At 50.1% G+C, this 18519-nt stretch overlaps 5 protein-coding genes across 5 annotated transcripts; all 5 read left to right on the top strand.

Annotated features, from left to right (window-relative positions):
- The first annotated feature begins 2408 nt into the window (after nucleotides 1-2408).
- LOC117003575 (feather beta keratin-like) lies at nucleotides 2409-2760 on the top strand. Its single transcript, XM_033073562.1, has one exon. It carries the CDS (start codon nucleotides 2425-2427, stop codon nucleotides 2758-2760), a length of 336 nt encoding a protein of 111 aa, XP_032929453.1. The 5' UTR covers nucleotides 2409-2424.
- Nucleotides 2761-6252: 3492 nt separating this feature from the next.
- On the top strand, nucleotides 6253-6669 carry LOC117007315 (feather beta keratin-like). Its single transcript, XM_033080375.1, has one exon. It carries the CDS (start codon nucleotides 6253-6255, stop codon nucleotides 6577-6579), a length of 327 nt encoding a protein of 108 aa, XP_032936266.1. The 3' UTR covers nucleotides 6580-6669.
- A 2608-nt stretch (nucleotides 6670-9277) lies between these two features.
- LOC117004224 (feather beta keratin-like) lies at nucleotides 9278-9680 on the top strand. The gene has a single exon (XM_033074838.1). The coding sequence runs from the start codon at nucleotides 9294-9296 to the stop codon at nucleotides 9627-9629; it is 336 nt and encodes a 111-aa protein (XP_032930729.1). The 5' UTR covers nucleotides 9278-9293; the 3' UTR covers nucleotides 9630-9680.
- Nucleotides 9681-13120: 3440 nt separating this feature from the next.
- Nucleotides 13121-13447, top strand: LOC117003030 (feather beta keratin-like). The gene has a single exon (XM_033072636.1). The coding sequence runs from the start codon at nucleotides 13121-13123 to the stop codon at nucleotides 13445-13447; it is 327 nt and encodes a 108-aa protein (XP_032928527.1).
- A 2713-nt stretch (nucleotides 13448-16160) lies between these two features.
- LOC117003021 (feather beta keratin-like) lies at nucleotides 16161-16512 on the top strand. Its single transcript, XM_033072623.1, has one exon. The coding sequence runs from the start codon at nucleotides 16177-16179 to the stop codon at nucleotides 16510-16512; it is 336 nt and encodes a 111-aa protein (XP_032928514.1). The 5' UTR covers nucleotides 16161-16176.
- The last annotated feature ends 2007 nt before the right edge of the window (nucleotides 16513-18519 follow it).

The raw sequence follows: 18519 nt of genomic DNA, 5'->3' as shown, positions 1-18519 counted from the left end.
GACCTTCCAGAACATGGCACAAGTCCATCACCTGCTACACCAATGGCTTTTGACATATGAATGCTCTCCTCAGCACAGTTCTGGTAGAGTAGATCCACAGCAGCACACACTTGACAAACTCTCTTCCCTGCAGGACTCTTCAACTCTCTCAGCAGAGTCACAGAATCATCCCACTTAGGTGGAAATTCTGGCATGCAAGTGCTTCATTCCCCTCTGCTGAAGAAAAATTAACGAGTGCAGGATTTCCATAACCATGGACAGTTCAGCTTTGGTTCTCCCACAACAGAGACTCCACCACCATTTCTGCTCTCTGTCCACCCTCACACTGAAAAGTTCTTCCCTTCTTTGGCCATGCAATTCCCTCTCTTTGCACTTGTGTCCTTGCTCTCTTTTCCTGCATGGTTACACTGCTCTGAATATACGCACTCCACTGATTTCATTCCCTTCCATCAGGGATTTTCATATATTGCTGACCCCCCATGGTCACTCCTTGTCTCCTTGGTTTCCCAGCCCTCCCAGTCTCTCCTCTAGCAAACATTCTCCAGCCCTTTCAGTATCTTAGTTATCCTGCATTTTCCTGAATAAAAGTTCCCTCATGGGAAACTAAACCTCCGTTAGGGAAACTTAAGTCCATTCTGTCTTCTCTATAACTTGGGGAAACGGAGACAAGACTGGTGTTAAACGATTTCCATTCAGAAAATTCCAGTGTGCAACAAAGTCAATCCTCTTCTTCTGAAAATTGAACATGCCAGGTTCCCTTAGTATCTCCTCACCTGTATTGTTCTCCTCATCCTTCAGCAGTTTTCCATTCAATATCTCAGGCAGAGTGCGGCACTGTGTGACCCCACAGTGGGACCGTGCTGGGTCCAGCTGAGACAACTGCTGTGGATCAACCTGTACTAAAGTTTGGGGAGCTTGGGAGACCTTCATAAATCTCGGGAATTGCTTTCCCATCTCCATCGAGAAAGGCCTGGCATGTAGACTGGGCAGAAGAGATGGAACCAAGGTAGCCAGGAAGTGAATGCACCGGAAGGAGCAGCCCCGTCAGCCCCACAACACCTGCAAAGCACAGACCTGCCTGACATGGCTGGGAGGGAATGGCACCCCACTTCAAAACACACAAAAACCGCAGCACACCAGTATCACAGGGTGACATCAATAACGACACTACACCTCTCTCAAGCTTTGGTAACGTCTTCACCCCACCCTAACATGCACCATCAACAACAGTCTTTCACCTCTAATCAGTGCATTTAAAAGCTGCCACCATGGTCACATGGACACAGACTCCAGAGAAGGACATGGAACCACAAAATTCAAAAAACGAACACCTGCACCCTGACAGGGAAAGGAAGATGATGTTGCAGATCAGAGCTACTAAGTATTGGGTCTTGCTCACAGGAACACAATGTTCAGCCTTAAAGGATACAAGGTATGAAACCATATGACCTTAATGTGGAATAAGACAACTGATGTCCCACACCTGCCTGAGCACCACTTTCTCGTTTGTTTAAAGGGTTCCGTAATGAGGTCAAGGAATAAAATTTCAATGACAGAGTACGCTATCGTGTAGAGTTGAGAATTCCAGAAGGGTCATTGGAACAAGTTCATCCTGAATTACCTCTCTTTTTCCAGATGCTCTCTTTTTATCTCACTCAAGCTAAAGGCCATGAGCTCTCTTTGGTCCATCAGATGCTGCCAGGCACTGTGATCTTTCCAAGCTATTATGCAGTGACCTCCCCAGGACTTCAGCAGTGCCCACTGCATTCTTGGGTGCAACACAACGACTGATGGACATCCAACGGCACACAAGGAGACCATCCTACACAAGGCACCGACAAACCACAGCACACGAGTGCCACAAAATGACATCACTGATGACACTGCAAATCTCCAGGGCTCTGGTTGCTTATTCAGCCCTGTCTTACACAAATGTAATAATTAAACCCACTCAAAGACCAAGTCTCGATTCAAAGTCACCACCAAAGTTAGATTGACATGGACTCAACTGAATGACATAGAATTGCAGAGTTCGGGGAAGGAAAATACTCCCCACCTCATGATTCACCAGGCTGGGCCAGCAAGAATGGCTGCCTGCAAAATGCCCCAAGGCCACGGGACAAGGCTGTCCCGCCCATCCAGGACCGGCATAAAAGCCGGCCAAGAGCCTCTCTCCCTCACACACTTCACCTCACTCCTTCTCCTCTGGTGCCAACAACAAGGTGAGTCCCAAAGCCATGCCCATCCTTCTGCATCTCTGACCCCTCTCTTACAGCATCCTCATCCTCAGCAGCCCTCACTCCTCCCCACAGACCCACGACAGCCTCCACAATCCCTCCCCCTCCTGCATCACCACCTCTCAAACCACCACAGCCCTACCCTGCCTCACTCCCCTCTCTTCCAGGGACCCTCCACATCACACCCATGGCCTGCAACGATCTCTGCCGACCCTGCGGACCCACCCCGCTGGCCAACAGCTGCAACGAGCCCTGTGCCCTGCAATGCCAGACCTCCAGAGTCATTATTGACCCTTCCCCTGTGATGGTCACCCTGCCAGGGCCCATCATGACCTCCTTCCCCCAGAACACCGTTGTGGGATCCACCTCCTCGGCTGCTGTTGGTAGCGAACTCAATGCCCAGGGACAGCCCATCTCTGGTGGATTTGCTGGCTTTGGCTATGGCTTTGGCTATGGCCGTGGATTTGGCTATGGGCTGGGAGGCCTGGGCTGCTATGGCAGAAGGGGTGGCTACATCTGCTAAGGGGCCTCAGCGCCACCCTTGATACCAGCAGCTTGGGGCTCTGGCAACAACTCCTGCAAACAGAGTACCTGGGTTGATGGTCACCCTACTTCTACTTCAGACCGAATCCTTTCAAATACTTTCTTCTGTATCTTCTTTTTCTTTTTGCCTCAATAAAGTTTTCCTGCATCAAAGCCTGACGTGTCTCCTCATCTTTCTGAATTCCAAAGCTTCTACCTCTTCAACCAACACAGTGCCAGGAATAAACCAACCACTGCAGTGAATGAAAAAAGGTCTCAACACCTTTCTTACAAAACACATCACCTCCAGGAACAATCAAGACTGGCATGGGAAGCAGCGATTGACACAAGCCCATCACCTACTACACCATAACCTTTGACACAACAAATCTCTCTTCTCCATGGCTCTCTCCATATCCCTCTCTGCAAGTACACACTTGACAAACTCTCTTCCCAGTAGGATTCCCTAACCATCTCCCCGCTCAAAAATAGGAACAACATCATGCAATCAGGCAGGAACTCTGGAGTGCATTTGCTTCATTCCCTTCTGCACGAACATAGTCAGCAAGACTGGGTTTTCCAGCACCTTGAACAGTTCAGTCTTTGACACCAACTCCAGAGCTTGACATGAAATTACAGATTTCTGAGAAGAAAAACACGACCCACATCATGACTCATCTGGCTGGCCCAGCCAGCAAGTTTGTCCTGCAAAATGCACCAAGGCATTACGACAAGGCTGTCTGACAATCAGCATATAAGCTGACCCAGAGGCTCTCTCCCTCACACTCTTCTCCTGACACCTTCTCCTCCACTGTTGAAAACCAGGTGAGGCTAAAGCCCCCAACACTACTACTCCAGCAACCCTGGCCTCTCTCTTCCAGAACGCTCAGCCTCAGCAGCCCTCATACTTCCCCACAGCCACACAGCAGCCTCCACTGTGGAACCATCCCGTTGGTCAACAGCTGCAACGAGCCCTGTGCCCTGCAATGCCAGAACTCCAGGGTCGTTACTGACCCTTTCAATGTGCTGGTCACCCTGCCAGGACCCATCATGACCTCCTTCTCCCAGAACAATCTCGTGAGATCCACTTCCTCGGCTGCTGTTGGGAGTGAACTCAATGCCCAGGGACAGTCCATCTCTGGTGGATTTGGCTATGCCTTTGGCTACGGCAGTAGATTTGGCATTGGGTTGGGAGGTCTGGGCTGCTACGGCAGAAGGGGTGGCTACAACTGCTAAGGACACTTGCTGCAACAGCTTGGGGCTCTGGCAATAGCTCCTGCAAGCAATGAACCTTGGCTGATAGTTGGCCCAATTGCAACTCAACCCACATGCCTTCCACCTTTTTCTCCTGTCTCCTCTATCTTGCCCCTCAATAAAGTTTTCCAGCTTCCATCCCTCACTTGTCCCTCTTTTTAATTTCAAGGTCTTTCACATCCTCATCCAGCACAGGGCTGAGGCCTTAAGAAGATGTTCACTCAGCAGGGAAAGGGCAAGAACAATTTTCTTATGGCGTATGTCCCACCAGTAGTCAGAAGAATTGCACAGGAAGCAGAGTTGAAGCATGACCTTGCAGAACGTGCCACAAGCCCATCATCTGCTATGCCAGAGGCCTTGACAAACCAATGCCCTCCCGATCATGGCTCTGAAAAACCAACTACATGCCAGTAGACACTAGACAAACTCTCTTCCCCAGCTGGATTCTCAAACCCTACCACAAAAAGGTCACAAAAGCATTCATTTTGGAAGGAGCTCTGGAGACCAAGACCTTCATTCCCTTCTCCTCATGGAAGATCATCTACAACTCGAATTCCAGGACCATGGGCACTTTCAGTTTTGGATCTCCCAGGACAGGCACTTCACCACTTCTTCCATTTGGAGACATCCCGCACACCATAAAAGTCTTCTCTTCCTTGCCCACGGGATTAAATCCATTTTCACTGGTGTTGTTGCCCTATTATCCTTCACATGTGCACCACTGAGGATGGCTCTCATCCCTCATCTTCATCCCCTACCATCAGGGATTTGCACACACTCATGACATGTCCCTCTCCATGCTTGTCTCCTGGGAGTCACAGTTCTCTTAGTCTCGCAGATCTCCCAGCCTCCTCACAATCTTGTTGGCCATGAACCTGTTATGTTTCACTAAGTCCATGGACATCTTCCAAAGGAGAGCCCAAAACAGCGCAAACTGCACCACATAAGAGCCCATTATTGCTCTGAAGAGAGGATGGGTCTCGTCTCCCAACTTCATGGCAAGAATGGTCAGAAATCTATCTTGGGCACTGATGATCCCTTTTCAACTAAGGCTTCATAGTGATCTTGTTGTCTCTTTGTTCTCTGCCAACACTACACGGTCATGCTCAGCAAAGCCACTTTCCACACTCTCAGCCATCAGTAGGACCCAGGGACAACTGCAATTCCTGTCCAGATGCACAACTTCTCATTTCCCACTCTTGAAATGCAGGAGATTCCTTTAACTCTCAGGATCCCGGTCTCTCTGACTGGTGAGATAAACAACTGCCTCAGCCCTGCCATCATCTACCAACTTCTTGAGGAGACAACACTCCCACTGCCCAAGTACAATGGAAGAGTCCAGGTGCTCACACTTGGCACAGATGCAAAATCCAGACCAGCCTGAAAGACCTGGGGTCATTTGGGGCCTCTCTTCACATCACATCCACTAATCCAAAACCATATTTAAAACCAGACCGCAGTGATGACACCCCAGCTCTCCAAAATAATGCTCATGTCTTCAAACGCCTTTGACATGCACATATCAACACCTGACTTCGGTCTCAAATACTCACACTTCCAAGGAAGAATGATCATGGTGGAAGACGCAGTTTGCCATTCACAACGCAGCTCCAAAGACCACCCTGACATGACTACAATGGAATGGAGCCCCTCTTCATACCACACCCATCAACTACACCACACAAGAACCACAAAACTACCACAGTGACGACACCCTTGTTTTTCTAGGCTTTTGTTGCATATTCCACTTGCTGTGACACACATCTCCCAAGCAAATATTCCCAAATACCAAGTCTCGCTTTAAAGATGCCACCACGGTCAGATAGACACAGATTCAAGAGCAGGATATGACACAATGGAGTTCTGGGGAGGAAAACACTCCCCACACAATGACTAGCCAGTCTGAGCAATACCTGCTGCCCCTAAAATGCCCCAAGGCCTTGGGACAAGGCTGTCCCGCCCTTCTAGGACCAGCATATAAGCTGACCCAGTGCCTCCCTTCCTCACACACTTCTTCTCACTCCTTCTCCTTTACGACCTGAGACCAGGTGAGCCTCAAGCCCCAACCCTCCTCCTCCTGCACCCTTGGTCCCTCTCTTCCCACTCGCTCAGCCCCAGCCTGAGCAGCCCTCACGCCTCCCCACAGCCCCACAGCAACGCCACACCATCACCCCTCACACCGCCATACCCCTGCCCTGCCTCACCACCCTCTCTTCCAGGGACCCTCAACACCACACCCATGGCCTGCTACGACAGCTGCCGACCCTGCGGACCCACCCCGCTGGCCAACAGCTGCAACGAGCCCTGTGCCCTGCAATGCCAGGACTCTCATGTCATCATCAACCCTTCCCCTGTGCTGGTCACCCTGCCAGGACCCATCATGACCTCCTTCCCCCAGAGCACCGTTGTCGGATCCACCTCCTCGGCTGCCGTTGGTAGCGAACTCAATGCCCAGGGACAGGCCGTCTCTGGCGGCTTTGGCTTTGGCCTTGGCTATGGCAGTGGATTTGGCTACGGGCTGGGAGGCCTGGGCTGCTACGGCAGAAGGGGTGGCTACAACTGCTAAAGGCCCTTGGCAGCACCAGCTCACGGCTATGGAGAGAGCACCTTGGCTGACCATCCTCCTACTTGCACTTCACACTGGATCCCTTCAACTTCTTTTCCCTGCCTTTTAATTCTTTTACCTCAATAAAGTTCTCTTGCATCAGAATCTGACTTGTCTCCTCATCTTTGTGAATTTCAATCGTATTGCATCCTCACCTCATACAGTGCCAGTCCAATGGTGTGAATGGAAAAGGGACACAAAACATTTCTTATCAAATATGTCACCATCAGCAAGCAAGATTAGCACAGGAAGCATGGCATAGAGAGGACCTTCCAGAACATGGCACAAGCCCATCACCTGCTACACCAATGGCTTTTGACATATTAATGCTCTCCTGAGCACAGTTCTGGTAGAGTGGATCCACAGCAGTACACATGACAAACTCTCTTCCCTGCAGGACTCTTCAACTCTCTCAGCAGAGTCACAGAATCATCCCACTTAGGTGGAAATTCTGGGGTACGAGTTCTTCATTCCCCTCTGCTGAAGAAAAATTAATGAGTGCAGGATTTCCATAACCATGGATAGTACAGCTTTGGCTCTCCCACAACAGAGACTCCACCACCATTTCTGCTCTCTGTCCACCCTCACACTGAAAAGTTCTTCCCTTCTTTGGCCATGCAATTCCCTCTCTTTGCACTTGTGTCCTTGCTCTCTTTTCCTGCATGGTTACACTAGTCTGAATATACGCACTCCACCAACTTCATTCCCTTCCATCAGGGATTTTCATATATTGCTGACCCCCCATGGTCACTCCTTGTCTCCTAGGATTCCCAGCCCTCCCAGTCTCTCCTCTAGCAAACATTCTCCAGTCCTTTCAGTATCTTAGTTATCCTGCATTTTCCTGAATAAAAGTTCCCTCATGGGAAACTAAACCTCCGTTAGGGAAACTTAAGTCCATTCTGTCTTCTCTATAACTTGGGGAAACGGAGACAAGACTGGTGTTAAACGATTTCCATTCAGACAATTCCAGAATGCAACAACATCAATCCTCTTCTTCTGAAAATTGAACATGCCAGGTTCCTTTAGTATCTCCTCACCTGTCCTGTTCTCCTCATCCTTCAGCAGTTTTCCATTCCATATCTCAGGCAGAGCGCGGCACTGTGTGACCCCACAGTGGGACCGTGCTGGGCCCAGCTCAGACAACTGCTGTGGATCAACTGGTACTAGGCTTTGGGGAGCTTGGGAGACCTTCATAAATCTCAGGAATTGCTTTCCCATCTCCATTGAGAAAGGCCTGGCATGTAGACTGGGCAGAAGAGATGGAGCCAAAGTAGGCAGGTAAGGAATGCACTGGAAGGAGTACCCCCTCAGCCCCACAACACCTGCAAAGCCCAGACCTGCCTGACATGGCTGGAAGGGAATGGCACCCCACTTCAAAACACACAAAACCCGCAGCAAACCACTATCACAGGGGGACATCAATAACGACACCACACCTCTCTCAAGTTTTGGGAACATCTTCACCCCATCCTAACATGCACCATCAACAACAGTCTTTCACCTCTAATCAGGGCATTTAAAAGCTGCCACCATGGTCACATGGACACAGACTCCAGAGAAGGACATGGAACCACAAAATTCAAAAAATGAACACCTGCACCCTGACAGGGAAAGAAAGATGATGTTGCAGATCAGAGCTACTAAGTATTGGGTCTTGCTCACAGGAACACAATGTTCAGCCTTAAAGGATACAAGGTATGAAACCAAATGACCTTAATGTGGAATAAGACAACTGATGTCCCACACCTGCCTGAGCACCACTTTCTCGTTTGTTTAAAGGGTTCCGTAATGAGGTCAAGGAATACAATTTCAATGACACAGTACGCTATCATGTACAGTTGAGAATTCCAGAAGGGTCATTGGAACAAGTTCATCCTGAATTACCTCTCTTTTTCCAGATGCTCTCCCTTTATCCCATTTCAGGACAAAAGGTCATGAGCTCTCTTTGGTCCATCAGATGCTGCCATGCACTGTGATCTTTCCAAGCTATTATGCAGTGACCTCCCCAGGACTTCAGCAGTGCCCACTGCATTCTTGGGTGCAACACAACGACTGATGGACATCCAGTGGCACAAAAGGAGACCATCCTACACAAGGCACCGACAAGTGCCACAAAATGACATCACTGATGACACTGCAAATCTCCAGGGCTCTGGTTGCTTATTCAGCCCTGTCTTACACAAATGTAATAATTAAACCCACTCAAAGACCAAGTCTCGATTCAAAGTCACCACCAAAGTCAGATTGACATGGACTCAACTGAATGACATAGAATTGCAGAGTTCGGGGAAGGAAAATACTCCCCACCTCATGATTCACCAGGCTGGGCCAGCAAGAATGGCTGCCTGCAAAATGCCCCAAGGCCATGGCACAAGGCTGTCCCGCCCATCCAGGACCGGCATAAAAGCCGGCCAAGAGCCTCTCTCCCTCACACACTTCACCTCACTCCTTCTCCTCTGGTGCCAACAACAAGGTGAGTCCCAAAGCCATGCCCATCCTTCTGCATCTCTGACCCCTCTCTTACAGCATCCTCATCCTCAGCAGCCCTCACTCCTCCCCACAGACCCACGACAGCCTCCACAATCCCTCCCCCTCCTGCATCACCACCTCTCAAACCACCACAGCCCTGCCCTGCCTCACTCCCCTCTCTTCCAGGGACCCTCCACATCACACCCATGGCCTGCAACGATCTCTGCCGACCCTGCGGACCCACCCCGCTGGCCAACAGCTGCAACGAGCCCTGTGCCCTGCAATGCCAGACCTCCAGAGTCATTATTGACCCTTCCCCTGTGCTGATCACCCTGCCAGGGCCCATCATGACCTCCTTCCCCCAGAACACCGTTGTGGGATCCACCTCCTCGGCTGCTGTTGGTAGCGAACTCAATGCCCAGGGACAGCCCATCTCTGGTGGATTTGGTGGCTTTGGCTATGGCTTTGGCTATGGCCGTGGATTTGGCTATGGGCTGGGAGGCCTGGGCTGCTATGGCAGAAGGGGTGGCTACAACTGCTAAGGGGCCTCAGCACCACCCTTGATACCAGCAGCTTGGGGCTCTGGCAACAACTCCTGCAAACAGAGTACCTGGGTTGATGGTCACCCTACTTCTACTTAAGACCGAATCCTTTCAAATACTTTCTTCTGTATCTTCTTTTTCTTTTTGCCTCAATAAAGTTTTCCTGCATCAAAGCCTCACGTGTCTCCTCATCTTTCTGAATTCCAAAGCTTCCGTCTCTTCAACCAACACAGTGCCAGGAATAAACCAACCACTGCAGTGAATGAAAAAAGGTCTCAACACCTTTCTTACAAAACACATCACCTCCAGGAACAATCAAGACTGGCATGGGAAGCAGCGATTGACACAAGCCCATCACCTACTACACCATAACCTTTGACACAACAAATCTCTCTTCTCCATGGCTCTCTCCATATCCCTCTCTGCAAGTACACACTTGACAAACTCTCTTCCCAGTAGGATTCCCTAACCATCTCCCCGCTCAAAAATAGGAACAACATCATGCAATCAGGCAGGAACTCTGCAGTGCATTTGCTTCATTCCCTTCTGCACGAACATAGTCAGCAAGACTGGGTTTTCCAGCACCTTGGACAGTTCAGTCTTTGACACCAACTCCAGAGCTTGACATGAAATTACAGATTTCTGAGAAGAAAAACATGACCCACATCATGACTCATCTGGCTGGCCCAGCCAGCAAGTTTGTCCTGCAAAATGCACCAAGGTCTTACGATAAGGCTGTCCGACAACCAGCATATAAACTGACCCAGAGGCTCTCTCCCTCACACTCTTCTCCTGACACCTTCTCCTCCACTATTGATAACCAGGTGAGGCTAAAGCCCCCAACACTACTACTCCAGCAACCCTGGCCTCTCTCTTCCAGAACGCTCAGTCTCAGCAGCCCTCATACTTCCCCACAGCCACACAGCAGCCTCCACTGTGGAACCATCCTGCTGGCCAACAGCTGCAACGAGCCCTGTGCCCTGCAATGCCAGGACTCTCGTGTCATCATCAACCCTGCCCCTGTGATGGTCACCCTGCCAGGACCCATCATGACCTCCTTCCCCCAGAACAATCTCGTGAGATCCACTTCCTCGGCTGCTGTTGGGAGTGAACTCAATGCCCAGGGACAGTCCGTTTCTGGTGGATTTGGCTATGCCTTTGGCTATGGCAGTAGATTTGGCATTGGGTTGGGAGGTCTGGGCTGCTACGGCAGAAGGGGTGGCTACAACTGCTAAGGACACGTGCTGCAACAGCTTGGGGCTCTGGCAATAGCTCCTGCAAGCAATGAACCTTGGTTGATAGTTAGTCCAATTGCAACTCAACCCACATGCCTTCCACCTTTTTCTCCTGTCTCCTCTATCTTGCCCCTCAATAAAGTTTTCCAGCTTCCATCCCTCACTTGTCCCTCTTTTTAATTTCAAGGTCTTTCACATCCTCATCCAGCACAGGGCTGAGGCCTTAAGAAGATGTTCACTCAGCGGGGAATGGGCAAGAACAATTTTCTTATGACATATGTTCCACCAGTATTCAGAAGAATTGCACAGGAAGCAGAGTTGAAGCATGACCTTGCAGAACGTGCCACAAGCCCATCATCTGCTATGCCAGAGGCCTTGACAAACCTATGCCCTCCCGATCATGGCTCTGAAAAACCAACTACATGCCAGTAGACACTTGACAAACTCTCTTCCCCAGATGGATTCTCAAACCCTACCACAAAAAGGTCACAAAAGCATTCATTTTGGAAGGAGCTCTGGAGACCAAGACCTTCATTCCCTTCTCCTCATGGAAGATCATCTACAACTCGAATTCCAGGACCATGGGCACTTTCAGTTTTGGATCTCCCAGGACAGGCACTTCACCACTTCTTCCATTTGGAGACATCCCACACAGCAAAAAAGTCTTCTCTTCCATGCCCATGGGATTAAATCCATTTTCACTTGTGTTGTTGCCCTATTATCCTTCACATGTGCACCACTGAGGATGGCTCTGATCCCTCATCTTCATCCCCTACCATCAGGGATTTGCACACACTGATGGCATGTCCCTCTCCATGCTTGCCTCCTAGGAGTCACAGTTCTCTTAGTCTCACAGATCTCCCAGCCTCCTCACAATCTTGTTGGCCATGAACCTGTTATGTTTCACTAAGTCCATGGACATCTTCCAAAGGAGAGCCCAAAACAGCCCAAACTGCACCACATAAGAGCCCATTATTGCTCGGAAGGAGGATGGGTCTCGTCTCCCAACTTCATGGCAAGAATGGTCAGAAATCTATCTTGGGCACTGATGATCCCTTTTCAACTAAGGCTTCATAGTGATCTTGTTGTCTCTTTGTTCTCTACCAACACTACACGGTCATGCTCAGCAAAGCCACTTTCCACACTCTCAGCCATCAGTAGGACCCAGGGACAACTGCAATTCCTCTCCAGATGCACAACTTCTCATTTCCCACTCTTGAAATGCAGGAGATTCCTTTAACTCTCAGGATCCCGGTCTCTCTGACTGGTGAGATAAACAACTGCCTCAGCCCTGCCATCATCTACCAACTTCTTCAGGAGACAACTCTCCCACTGCCCAAGTACAATGAAAGAATCCAGGTGCTCACACTTGGCACAGATGTAAAGTCCAGACCAGCCTGAACGACCTGGGGTCGTTTGGGGCCCCTCTTCGCATCACATCCACAAATCCAAAACCATATTTAAAACCAGACCACAGTGATGACACCCCAGCTCTCCAAAATAATGCTCATGTCTTCAAACGCCTTTGACATGCACAAATCAACACCTGACGTTGGTCTCAAATACTCACACTTCCAAGGAAGAATGACCATGGCGGAAGACGCAGCTTGCCATTCACAACACAGCTCCAAAGATCACCCTGACATGACTACGATGGAATGGAGCCCCTCTTCATACCACATCCATCAACTACACCACACAAGAACCACAAAACTACCGCAGTGACAACACCCTAGTTTTTCTAGACTTTTGTTGCATATTCCACTTGCTGTGACACACATATCCCAAGCAAATATTCCCAAATACCAAGTCTCACTTTAAAGATGCCACCACGGTCAGATAGACACAGATTCAAGAGCAGGATATGACACTATGGAATTCTGGGGAGGAAAACACTCACCACACAATGACTAGCCAGTCTGAGCAATACCTGCTGCCCCCAAAATGCCCCAAGGCCTTGGGACAAGGCTGTCCCGCCCTTCTAGGACCAGCATATAAGCTGACCCAGTGCCTCCCTCCCTCACACACTTCTTCTCACTCCTTCTCCTTTACGACCTGAGACCAGGTGAGGCTCAAGCCCCGACCCTCCTCCTCCTGCACCCTTGGTCCCTCTCTTCCCACTCGCTCAGCCCCAGCCTGAGCAGCCCTCACGCCTCCCCACAGCCCTTATGCAACCCCACACCATCACCCCTCACACCGCCATACCCCTGCCCTGCCTCACCCTCATCTCTTCCAGGGACCCTCCACACCACACCCATGGCCTGCTACGACAGCTGCCGACCCTGCGGACCCACCCCGCTGGCCAACAGCTGCAACGAGCCCTGTGCCCTGCAATGCCAGGACTCTCGTGTCATCATCAACCCTTCCCCTGTGCTGGTCACCCTGCCAGGACCCATCATGACCTCCTTCCCCCAGAGCACCGTCGTCGGATCCACCTCCTCGGCTGCCGTTGGTAGCGAACTCAATGCCCAGGGACAGGCCGTCTCTGGCGGCTTTGGCTTTGGCCTTGGCTATGGCAGTGGATTTGGCTACGGGCTGGGAGGCCTGGGCTGCTACGGCAGAAGGGGTGGCTACAACTGCTAAAGGCCCTTGGCAGCACCAGCTTACGGCTATGGAGAGAGCACCTTGGTTGACCATCCTCCTACTTGCACTTCACACTGGATCCCTTCAACTTCTTTTCGCTGCCTTTTAATTCTTTTACCTCAATAAAGTTCTCTTGCATCAGAATCTGACTTGTCTCCTCATCTTTGTGAATTTCGATCGTATTGCATCCTCACCTCATACAGTGCCAGCCCAATGGTGTGAATGGAAAAGGGACACAAAACATTTCTTATCAAATATGTCACCATCAGCAAGCAAGACTAGCACAGGAAGCATGGCATAGAGAGGACCTTCCAGAACATGGCACAAGCCCATCACCTGCTACACCAATGCCGTTCGAAACATTAATGCTCTCCTGAGCACAGTTCTGGTAGAGTGGATCCACAGCAGTACACAGGACAAACTCTCTTCCCTGCAGGACTCTTCAACTCTCTCAGCAGAGTCACAGAATCATCCCACTTAGGTGGAAATTCTGGGGTACGAGTTCTTCATTCCCCTCTGCTGAAGAAAAATTAACAAGTGCAGGATTTCCATAACCATGGACAGTTCAGCTTTGGTTCTCCCACAACAGAGACTCCACCACCATTTCTGCTCTCTGTCCACCCTCACACTGAAAAGTTCTTCCCTTCTTTGGCCATGCAATTCCCTCTCTTAGCACTTGTGTCCTTGCTCTCTTTTCCTGCATGGTTACACTAGTCTGAATATACGCACTCCACCAACTTCATTCCCTTCCATCAGGGATTTTCATATATTGCTGACCCCCCATGGTCACTCCTTGTCTCCTAGGATTCCCAGCCCTCCCAGTCTCTCCTCTAGCAAACATTCTCCAGCCCTTTCAGTATCTTAGTTATCCTGCATTTTCCTGAATAAAAGTTCCCTCATGGGAACCTAAACCTCCGTTAGGGAAACTTAAGTCCATTCTCTCTTCTCTATAACTTGGGGAAATGGAGACAAGACTGGTGTTAAACGATTTCCATTCAGACAATTCCAGAATGCAACAACGTCAATCCTCTTCTTCTGAAAATTGAACATGCCAGGTTCCTTTAGTATCTCCTCACCTGTCTTGTTCTCCTCATCCTTCAGCAGTTTTCCATTCCATATCTCAGGCAGAGCGCGGCACTGTGTGACCCCGCAGTGGGACCGTGCTGGGCCCAGCTGAGACAACTGCTGTGGATCAACCGGTACTAGGCTTTGGGGAGCTTGGGAGACCTTCATAAATCTCAGGAATTGCTTTCCCATCTCCATCGAGAAAGGCCTGGCATGTAGACTGGGTAGAAGAGATGGAGCCAAGGTAGGCAGGTAATGAATGCACTGCAAGGAGCACCCCCTCAGCCCCAGAACACCTGCAAAGCCCAGACCTGCCTGACATGGCTGGAAGGGAATGGCACCCCACTTCAAAACACACACAAAAACTGCAGCACACCACTATCACAGGGTGACATCAATAACGACACTACACCTCTCTCAAGTTTTGGGAACATCTTCACCCCATCCTAACATGCACCATCAACAACAGTCTTTCACCTCTAATCAGTGCATTTAAAAGCTGCCACCATGGTCACATGGACACAGACTCCAGAGAAGGACATGGAACAAAAAAATTCCAAAAATGAACACCTGCACCCTGACAGGGAAAGAAAGATGATGTTGCAGATCAGAGCTACTAAGTATTGGGTCTTGCTCACAGGAACACAATGTTCAGCCTTAAATGATACAAGGTATGAAACCAAATGACCTTAATGTGGAATAAGACAACTGATGTCACACACCTGCCTGAGCACCACTTTCTCGTTTGTTTAAAGGGTTCCTTAATGAGGTCAAGGAATAAAATTTCAATGACAGAGTACGCTATCATGTAGAGTTGAGAATTCCAGAAGGGTCATTGGAACAAGTTCATCCTGAATTACCTCTCTTTTTCCAGATGCTCTCCCTTTATCCCATTCAAGACTAAAGGCCATGAGTTCTCTTTGGTCCATCAGATGCTGCCAGGCACTGTGATCTTTCCAAGCTATTATGCAGTGACCTCCCCAGGACTTCAGCAGTGCCCACTGCATTCTTGGGTGCAACACAACGACTGATGGACATCCAACGGCACACAAGGAGACCATCCTACACAAGGCACAGACAAACCACAGCACACGAGTGCCACAAAATGACATCACTGATGACACTGCAAATCTCCAGGGCTCTGGTTGCTTATTCAGCCCTGTCTTACACAAATGTAATAATTAAACCCACTCAAAGACCAAGTCTCGATTCAAAGTCACCACCAAAGTCAGATTGACATGGACTCAACTGAAAGACATAGAATTGCAGAGTTCGGGGAAGGAAAATACTCCCCACCTCATGATTCACCAGGCTGGGCCAGCAAGAATGGCTGCCTGCAAAATGCCCCAAGGTCATGGGACAAGGCTGTCCCGCCCATCCAGGACCGGCATAAAAGCCGGCCAAGAGCCTCTCTCCCTCACACACTTCACCTCACTCCTTCTCCTCTGGTGCCAACAACAAGGTGAGTCCCAAAGCCATGCCCATCCTTCTGCATCTCTGACCCCTCTCTTACAGCATCCTCATCCTCAGCAGCCCTCACTCCTCCCCACAGACCCACGACAGCCTCCACAATCCCTCCCCCTCCGGCATCACCACCTCTCAAACCACCACAGTCCTGCCCTGCCTCACTCCCCTCTCTTCCAGGGACCCTCCACATCACACCCATGGCCTGCAACGATCTCTGCCGACCCTGCGGACCCACCCCGCTGGCCAACAGCTGCAACGAGCCCTGTGCCCTGCAATGCCAGACCTCCAGAGTCATTATTGACCCTTCCCCTGTGCTGATCACCCTGCCAGGGCCCATCATGACCTCCTTCCCCCAGAACACCGTTGTGGGATCCACCTCCTCGGCTGCTGTTGGTAGCGAACTCAATGCCCAGGGACAGCCCATCTCTGGTGGATTTGGTGGCTTTGGCTATGGCTTTGGCTATGGTCGTGGATTTGGCTATGGGCTGGGAGGCCTGGGCTGCTATGGCAGAAGGGGTGGCTACAACTGCTAAGGGGCCTCAGCATCACCCTTGATACCAGCAGCTTGGGGCTCTGGCAACAACTCCTGCAAACAGAGTACCTGGGTTGATGGTCACCCTACTTCTACTTCAGACCGAATCCTTTCAAATACTTTCTTCTGTATCTTCTTTTTCTTTTTGCCTCAATAAAGTTTTCCTGCATCAAAGCCTGACGTGTCTCCTCCTCTTTCTCAATACCAAAGCTTCTACCTCTTCAACCAACACAGTGCCAGGAATAAACCAACCACTGCAGTGAATGAAAAAAGGTCTCAACACCTTTCTTACAAAACACATCACCTCCACTAACAATCAAGACTGGCATGGGAAGCAGCGATTGACACAAGCCCATCACCTACTACACCATAACCTTTGACACAACAAATCTCTCTTCTCCATGGCTCTCTCCATATCCCTCTCTGCAAGTACACACTTGACAAACTCTCTTCCCAGTAGGATTCCCTAACCATCTCCCCGCTCAAAAATAGGAACAACATCATGCAATCAGGCAGGAACTCTGCAGTGCATTTGCTTCATTCCCTTCTGCACGAACATAGTCAGCAAGACTGGGTTTTCCAGCACCTTGGACAGTTCAGTCTTTGACACCAACTCCAGAGCTTGACATGAAATTACAGATTTCTGAGAAGAAAAACACGACCCACATCATGACTCATCTGGTTGGCCCAGCCAGCAAGTTTGTCCTGCAAAATGCACCAAGGCATTACGACAAGGCTGTCTGACAACCAGCATATAAGCTGACCCAGAGGCTCTCTCCCTCACACTCTTCTCCTGACACCTTCTCCTCCACTGTTGAAAACCAAGTGAGGTTAAAGCCCCCAACACTACTACTCCAGCAACCCTGGACTCTCTCTTCCAGAACGCTCAGCCTCAGCAGCCCTCATACTTCCCCACAGCCACACAGCAGCCTCCACTGTGGAACCATCCCGCTGGCCAACAGCTGCAACGAGCCCTGTGCCCTGCAATGCCAGAACTCCAGGGTCGTTACTGACCCTTTCAATGTGCTGGTCACCCTGCCAGGACCCATCATGACCTCCTTCCCCCAGAACAATCTCGTGAGATCCACTTCCTCGGCTGCTGTTGGGAGTGAACTCAATGCCCAGGGACACTCCATCTCTGGTGGATTTGGCTATGCCTTTGGCTACGGCAGTAGATTTGGCATTGGGTTGGGAGGTCTGGGCTGCTACAGCAGAAGGGGTGGCTACAACTGCGAAGGGCACTTGCTGCAATAGCTTGGGGCTCTGGCAATAGCCTCATGCAAGCAATGCACCTTGGCTGATAGTTGGCCCAATTGCAACTCAACCCACATGCCTTCCACTTTTTTCTCCTGTCTCCTCTATCTTGCCCCTCAATAAAGTTTTCCAGCTTCCATCCCTCACTTCTCCCTCTTTTTAATTTCAAGGTCTTTCACATCCTCATCCAGCACAGGGTTGAGGCCTTAAGAAGATGTTCACTCAGCAGGGAAAGGGCAAGAACAATTTCCTTATGACATATGTCCCACCAGTATTCAGAAGAATTGCACAGGAAGCAGAGTTGAAGCATGACCTTGCAGAACGTGCCACAACACCATCATCTGCTATGCCAGAGGCCTTGACAAGCCAATGCCCTCCCGATCATGGCTCTGAAAAACCAACTACATGCCAGTAGACACTTGACAAACTCTCCTCCCCAGATGGATTCTCAAACCGTACCACAAAAAGGTCACAAAAGCATTCATTTTGGAAGGAGCTCTGGAGACCAAGACCTTCATTCCCTTCTCCTCATGGAAGATCATCTACAACTCGAATTCCAGGACCATGGGCTTTTTCAGTTTTGGATCTCCCAGGACAGGCACTTCACCACTTCTTCCATTTGGAGACATCCCGCACACCGAAAAAGTCTTCTCTTCCTTGCCCACGGGATTACAGTAAATTCACGAATACAAGCCGCACTGACTATAAGCCGCATCTCTGGGTGTTGGCAAATATTTCGGTTTTTGTCCATAGA

The sequence above is a fragment of the Catharus ustulatus genome, chromosome 1 (assembly GCF_009819885.2).
Source record: "Catharus ustulatus isolate bCatUst1 chromosome 1, bCatUst1.pri.v2, whole genome shotgun sequence".
Taxonomy (NCBI): Eukaryota; Metazoa; Chordata; class Aves; order Passeriformes; family Turdidae; genus Catharus; species Catharus ustulatus.
Note: the sequence above shows the minus strand (reverse complement) of the source record. Positions and strands in the feature narration are given on the sequence as shown.